We start from the raw sequence: 8131 nt of genomic DNA, 5'->3' as shown, positions 1-8131 counted from the left end.
ACCACTCTTAATTAAAATATAACATTAACATATATATATATATATATATATATATATAGAGAGAGAGAGAGAGATATTAATGGGTATCCTTGTCATAGGAGGGGATTTCCTCCTTGACGCCTCTAAAATCACATGATTGAGCGACATTGTGGATGATCCGCTCCGTTGAACTTGATCTACATATTCTAAAACCCCAACACACCAAGTTTGGGGTGAATCCGTCGTCGTTTGACCCTCCATTGAGCCATGTGAAAAGTTCTATTCATTCAAAACCGTTAAAATTGATACGAGTGGATGAAGGGTCAAACGACGATGGGTTCACCCCAAACTTGGTGTGTTGGGGTTTTAGAATATGTAGATCAAGTTCAACGGAGCGGATCATCCACAATGTCGCTCAATCATGTGATTTTAGAGGCGTCAAGGAGGAAATCCCCTCCTATGACAAGGATACCCATTAATCTCATATATATATTATATACATTATATAATATATGTTATTAAAATATTATATTATATTATAATATATAATTTATATTATTCCAAATCCCAAAATATTGATGAAACAAACAAAATATTACAAATTATAGTATTCCAAATCCCAAAATATTGATGAAACAAACATAATATTACAAATTTTGGTATTCCAAATCCCAAAATATTGATGAAACAAACAAAATTTTAGAGATCCCAAAACCCACAAAAAAATTTATGGATTTTAAATTCTATGATGAAATCCATATCCATAAATTTTGAGATTTGAAACAAACACCCCCTTACATTATCTACAAAAATAAAATATTTTTTTTCGCTAGAATCTAGAAAATGCTTGCTCTTTTTTTTTTGTTTGAAAAGAGAGGTTTTCGTACAAACTCCAGAGCAATAATGACCGCTATTTCTCTCTCACAAAGAAATGTTGAAAATAACAGCCCACCAATTACCAAGGCAAAAGGGTACATCCACTGCTATCCACCACATACATACACATTGGGAAATGCATCCAAGTCCATCTCAATCTTTTAAATATTTATACATTTTAAAATTTTAATTTTTCCTCCATTTAAGCCCGCACGCATCTCGACGACTCCCGTCCAGAATTCAAAACCCCGAGAAAAGGCCCTCTCGCTTTGAGCTTTGAAGTTTTAACCACAATAAGAACGTTCCCTCCTCTAAATGGGAAAATAATTCTACGTCCAGATGATTATAACGGAAGGTGAGCTTCGTTCTAATCATTCGTTTGTGTTTCTTTCTTCTGTATTTTTGAGTTTTTGAGATGGCCCATGAGTTGGGTTCTGGTTAGCGATGGAGCTGATGGATTTTTTTTTTTTTTTTGTCCCTTTGGATCTGCAGGGAGTAAACAGGAGGAGAGGCCAGATGCTCTGTCGGGTTCTGCTGAAAGTAATCCAATTTTTTTTTAAAAATTGTTTCTTTGTGTTATTTTCTTGAGTTTGTTCATTGTTTTGTATTACTGACAGATTTACTCTTTTCTTTGAATTATGATTTACCCTTTTTTTAGCTATCTGTAAATATTGAATATCTAAGAAATTTTCGAAGCAAAGAGCCTGTGACTGTGAGATATAACTAATAAAGGAATGTTTTTTTCCCCTGTAAGTTTTCTTGAGAAAGTTGAAAACGCAGATGCTAAATAAGGCAATAATTCAAGTATTGACTTGTTACTTCTTATATATTTTCACGATCCTGGAATATTCTTCAACAGAAATAAGTTAAAATCAAGGACAGACAGGAAACAGGCATAGCTTTCTCAAACTAGCAGTGCGGGAAAGTTAGAGAGAGAGATTTTTTTTTTGATTTTTTTTAAAAATTATGGAGTTCAGCAGTATTTTCTACCCTTTGATTCTTACGGAAATTATGCAAAAAGAACAATTTTGATGTGTTCTTCTGTAAACCGTTTCCATAGGAACAGAGGACAAGAGCTCGAGAAGTTCAGAAGAAGAGCTCAATGGCAATGAACTTTCAGTACCAGAGGAAAGGAGCATGAGCTCCAAATTAGAGCTGAATGACGATGACAGTACTTCGAGCTCTGATCACAGCTCTCCTCGAGGAGTTCTAGAGAACTCAGTATCGAGTATATACTCTGATTGCGGAAGCAGCAGCGAGCTCTCGAGCTTGGAAAGATCGAGCAGCTCAAGATTAAGGAATTTGTTTGGAGGGTTCTTGTGGAGGAGGAGGAGGAATCCCATGTTGAGGCTTTTGACATTTCCTCCGGTTACTGCAAGTTCTGGGTTAGGGATTTTTGAGTCTGGGGAAGACATTTTGCGGTGTAGGCCTTCGTGGAGGAGCTTTGATTATCAGGAGCTTGCAGTTGCTACCAATAATTTCAGTTCGGGTATCATTTCTTGCCTTTGATTCTGATGGGTTGACTAAGGTTTTACTTTTTGGATGCCACATTCCGAATTATGCATTCTACGTAACTGCTTATATTTTATTGTAAAAAAAAAGTCAATTCGACTATTCTTCAATACCACTACACATTTCTTCATGGACTGCTTGTTGACTTCTGTTGAGATTTTTCCTGTTATGCTTTTCCTTCACTTAGTTGAGTGATTTGATCCCTGCCCATTTGATTAGAATCATAATAATCCAACAAGAGCAAGATATCACAATTTGACATAGTGAAGAAAGGCATATAACTGACAATTATAATATGTAAAATCTTTTGTTTTGTTATGATTGCCAATTCCTCAATAGAAAGCTTGGAGCTTTCTTTTACCAGCATGAGCCTTAAGTTTAATCATTAAGAAATGAAAGGGAAAAAATAAATGAGAGAGAGAGAATCTCCTGATTTAACGTTTTGATGTTCTAGATCATTGCATGTCACCTTAGGATAAGTTCATTCCAAATATGACACACAGCGTGACCTAGATGGTGCTGTCTGCGTAAGCATCCCATGCTCCCCTAGATGCCTTCAAGACCCAGACAGGGCCAAAGTACAGCTTAGGCCTAGGCGTGTGCTCAAGCCACTTTTTAAAACATTTCACACATCGAAGACTAGCCATATACATTAAAAAGTTATTAGAAGTATCGACTAGCCATATGCACTTCAAACATCGTCAAACATTGGGAAAATTTTGTATTATGAACAATTTTTCAAAACAGGCCCATTTAGTTTTTTATTTTTCAAAATCGACCGATTTTTCTTTTATTTATCAAAACCGACCCGATTTTGTGATTAGCAGGCTAATTACTATCCTAAATAGTCGGGGTTGCCAACCCCGACTATTTAGGATAGTGTTAAACCCTAATTAAAGGCCTTAAACCCTAAAAATTAATGTCCTAAATAGTCGGGGTTGGCAACCCCGACTATTTAGGATAGTAATTCGACTGTTAATCACAAAATCGGGTCGGTTTTGATAAATAAAAGAAAAAACAGTCGATTTTGAAAAATAAAAATCTAAATGAGGCTGTTTTGAAAAATTGTTCTTTGTATTATATTTGATGTTTATTATATCCAATTGGCTCTTGGACTCCTTATTTTATAGTTTTGTGCAAATTAACATATCTTGAATCATTTATGATCATTTTCATATCTGGCAGATAAGCTGATAGGAAAGGGAGGACAAGCCGAGGTCTACAAAGGCTGCCTTGGTGATGGTCAGCTCGTGGCAGTGAAGAGGCTGATGAACAAACAAACCGAGGATGAGAGGATTGGAGATTTCTTATCAGAGCTCGGAATCATTGCGCATGTTAATCACCCGAATGCTGCACAACTGCTAGGGTTTAGTGTTGAAGGAGGCTTGTATTTGGTTCTTCGGTATTCTCCACATGGAAGCCTTGCTTCTGTTCTTCATGGTACATCTTACTTCTACATGCTTTTGTATATTAGATAGTAGAGTAAATTTCACAGAACCCCCTTGGGATTTTGTAGAAAAGCCCACTGAACTTATCTCGCTTAAGTACCATGATCGAAGGTGGGTTCTTTGAGTTGTCACATGCTCTGTGCATGACACGTTTCGGAGAATTTTGCTCTAATCTAGTAAATATCTTCTAAATTACCCGTCTTGAGTAAGGGAAGGTAGAAAGTATAAAGGATAGTTTAGACTTTTTACTCTTTTGCTGACACTCTTTATGAGAATTTCTAATGGTTCACAGGGTTTAGTATAATTTTTTTTAGAGTTTAGTCGGGTTTTACATGATGTATAAAGTTCACCGTGGGGTATGGGTGCGGTTGGGTGGGTGGGTGCCCGTGCAGCTAAACCCCCTAAAGTTCATGATGGTTTTTGTGGAATTTAACCTATATTATATTACCACATAGCATACTCCTGAAAGCTAAGATAATTTATGAAAGGGGTTCCAAGGCCATTCTCGTATGTAAGACAAATAATTCCTTTGGACTTGCAAGTGTTGGCCTTTGAGAAGTTTCAGATGGTTTTTGTCATTGTGCCAACCAAGTCATCTACTGATGCCTATTCAGTGGAAAGGAAAGATGAATCTACCAAGGAAATTCTATTATAACATTCAGATATAAGGTTTTTTAAACAAACTTTTACTAGTTTTAGTTTGCCAGAGGTTAATGGATACAGTCAGCAGACTGTTGATAGGCTGCACTAGTAAATCAAATTGCCTGTATTTGCTCAATTCTTATATTAGTGAATTTTGCAGGAATATGAATTATGTTTTTGTGCACTTTACTAATAAAACATACCTTGGACCCAAAAATAAACCCATGATTTGTGTTAGTTTTGCGTAGTATAGTTTTACATAATATAGCTATGATATACTAGGTTTGCTTGAGAAATATGAGGTATGTTATGTATCATTACAACGTTATGGTAATATATCTGAAACAAGTGATAGAAAATAAAAACAATTGCTACACTATCTATTTCATGTTAGTTATCATACAGTTTTTCTGAGTGATTTTCTTTTTCTAAGGGGAAAAAGAAGCAGCCCAGGCAAGAATAAGTTAAATACAGAAGGAAATTGAACTAAATAGTTGACAACCTAAACAATTTGGTATCTAACTGAAAATCTAGGATCTAGGCTCGTTACAACACGCATTTCTCAAATTAATGCTAATAAACTCAAATATATCTAACACTATAGAGGAAGACCAGTCGCGAGTCTTCAGGCTCCAAAATATGCCTCATTTCTTGTTATTTACATACAGTGGACTTCAGGGTTGAGGCATATCAGACACTCTCTCTTCAATCACTCAACAGATTCTATCACTCAACAGATTCTTCTAGACATAGAGCCACAGTCCGTTGCTTATATATCTGTGTAGGAGAAAATATCGACTGACAAGATTCTTCAAAGTTTTAAACTTGACAATCATGCCTTTACCCAAGTAATGAAGCTAAATTCAGTTCTTTAGGTTCAAAGGAGAGGCTGGAATGGAAGGTCAGGTTCAAGATTGCGTTAGGCATCGCAGAAGGGCTTCTCTATCTTCACGAGATGTGTCATAGGCGCATTATTCATCGGGATATTAAAGCATCTAACATCCTTCTCACCGATGACTATCAACCTCAGGTATACTACAAACTGTGTTGATTCTTCTTACTCTACTAATCATATTGACATGCTTTTGCATTATTTTCCAGATTTCAGACTTCGGGCTGGCAAAATGGTTGCCTGATAAATTGAGTCACCACATTGCGCTTCGTATTGAAGGCACGTTTGGGTGAGAATGGAATCTTTTATTTATCTGTGATATTGTTTTTGAAGCATATGTGATAGTACATTATCTGTGCTATGTGTTTGTGTTTAAATGAGTCAGATACTTGGCGCCAGAGTACTTCATGCATGGAGTAGTTAATGAGAAAACCGATGTCTTCGCATATGGAGTCTTGCTTCTTGAGCTAATTACAGGGCGTCGGGCTGTTGATTGCACTAGACAGAGCCTTGTGATATGGGTATGCTCAAACTTCTTCGAAGTTTTCTACTATCCCTTCATGATCATAACTTCCGATTTATCATTCGAAGACTACTCTGTCAAGAATTATGTTACTTGATATTTATATTGTTAGTCTACAACCCAATAGTAAAGCTTTGGATAACATGGTTTTTACATGGTATGAAAGCATCAAATTTTAACTGAAGTTGACTAATGATTTCATCATTATTAAAGCCCCATCTATTCTCCAAACAAAGATCGAATACAGTCCTTTATTACTTTTCTTAAAGGTCCATGCGAGGAGTGTTGAGAATTATTTAGTTTAATATACAATTTATGTTTAATCTCAACAGTCGTAGGATCAGTTTGGCGAACAATGGAAAAAACTGGGCTAGGATTGGTCCTGCCCAGTGTTATGCTAAACTTGTTTAGAAAGGTTCCTTTTTTTTTGTTTGGAGGGGAGCGGTGGCGGGATGGGGTGGGTGGGGCGGGGGCGGTTGAAGAAGAACCTGTTTTGAGGCCAAAATTTGGCTTAAAAAAACTGGGCCAATTCTGGCCTGTTTTAGCCAATCAGAAAACAAAAACTGGGTCAGGATCAAACATGACCCAGTTTTAAAGAATTGTCAAACACACCCATAGCTTTTTGAATAAAGCGATTCATGTTATGATTCAAGAAACAACGAATGAAACCCGTAACCTGTCTATTGTTATTAGGTATGAAATTGGTCATTAGCCATAGACTCATGGGTGATAACATTCGAAATTGGTCATTAGCCATAGACTCATGGGTGATAACATTGTACAAACTTATAGTTTTCATGTCTCTCACAAATCGATGTAATTCTTCTACAGGCAAAGCCTCTACTTGATACAAACAATCTAAAAGAAATCATCGATCCAGTTCTGGACAATTCTTATGATCCCGACGAATTGAAGCGTGCAATATCAGCTGCCTCAATGTGTATTAACCATCTCTCTACTGCTCGGCCTACAATGAATTGGGTATAATACGAAATTCATGACCTTATCTTCTGTAATTCAATTATCATCCATCTCCAATAATTTAGACCTCAAATTTTCAGGTCGTAAGGCTTTTGAGAGGTGAAGAAGGATCTATGGAGTTCATGTGTAGAGCTACAAGACCAAATGTGGGAAGACGGCCTACTTTTGATGTAGGGGATTTGGAGGATTACACATGTTCAAGGTACCTCGATGATCTTAACAGACATAGGCAGCTAGCTTTGGAACAGTGAGTTCATCTATCGGGAGTAGAAGAGCGTTGTATGATTTTGGTTTGCATACAAGAATCCTTCAATTGTCCTACTTTTTATTGGTAGAAGGATCTTGGTCACCGACATGTATTTGTTCAATCTTATATTTAGCGTTACAGCTATATCTATCTTATCAAATCTCAGGCTTTTCTTTTCTTTTCTTTTCTTGTGGTACGGAGACTCTAATGACTTCTTTTAACATTATGCAATCATGTTAATAGTAAATACACTCCCGATGCCCAAATGAAGATATTACTTTGTTGTCTGTCATGTGGGTATCAAGTGAAGTCCACTATGACTCGTGTGGGTATCACCTGAGGTCAATGTTGGCTCTTATATCACTTGTTGAGTGCTGCGGAAGCCAAACAACCTAACCAACGTGTTATGAGAAATCAAATCAAACGAACGTCGAGAGAAGGCCAAACGAACCAAATCAATGTTACAAACACAAACAACTAATTTTAACGCGGTTTGGTAAGTTGCCTACGTTCATGGGGCAAGAAGGGGATATGGTTTTTCACTAATAGAGAAGAGGAGTACGAACTGAGATTATAAATCACTCAAACTCACCAATTAATCTCACCAACAAATCTCTAATTCTCTCCAAATACAAATCACTCAAACTCACCAATTAATCTCACCAACAAATCTCTAATTCTCTCCAAATAAAACCCTAACCAATAGCTCACAATTAATCTCACCAACAAATCTCTAATTCTCTCCAAATAAAACCCTAACCAATAGCTCAGAAAATACATTTTTCTGTGTTCTAAATATCCTCCAATTTTCTTCTCTTCCAATCATTCCATATATATAGAAATCATAAAATCATAAACATACTAGAAATTCTAAAACAAAAAACAAAACAGATTAGCAATCCTAATAACCTGTTACCAAAACAAATTTGGAATCATGTTACCAAAATAGATTAGGAATCCCAATAACCTGTTACCAAAACAAATTAGGAAACATATTAGGAACCTGCTATCCAACAATTCTCCACCTCGGC

General features: G+C 36.4%; 1 protein-coding gene across 2 annotated transcripts; it reads left to right on the top strand.

The window, feature by feature from the left end:
• Positions 1058-7277, top strand: LOC109822468 (receptor-like cytosolic serine/threonine-protein kinase RBK1). Of its 2 annotated transcripts, none has more exons than XM_020388666.1 (9): positions 1058-1210; positions 1348-1395; positions 1922-2344; positions 3553-3807; positions 5333-5487; positions 5559-5638; positions 5735-5870; positions 6704-6853; positions 6934-7277. In XM_020388666.1, the coding sequence occupies exons 1-9, from the start codon at positions 1195-1197 to the stop codon at positions 7102-7104; spliced, it is 1434 nt and encodes a 477-aa protein (XP_020244255.1). In that variant the 5' UTR covers positions 1058-1194; the 3' UTR covers positions 7105-7277. The 2 variants fall into 2 exon arrangements, with proteins under 2 accessions (XP_020244255.1, XP_020244254.1); XM_020388665.1 differs by having other exon boundaries at positions 1916-2344.

The sequence above is a fragment of the Asparagus officinalis genome, chromosome 8 (assembly GCF_001876935.1).
Source record: "Asparagus officinalis chromosome 8, Aspof.V1, whole genome shotgun sequence".
NCBI classification, from domain to species: Eukaryota; Viridiplantae; Streptophyta; class Magnoliopsida; order Asparagales; family Asparagaceae; genus Asparagus; species Asparagus officinalis.
Note: the sequence above shows the minus strand (reverse complement) of the source record. Positions and strands in the feature narration are given on the sequence as shown.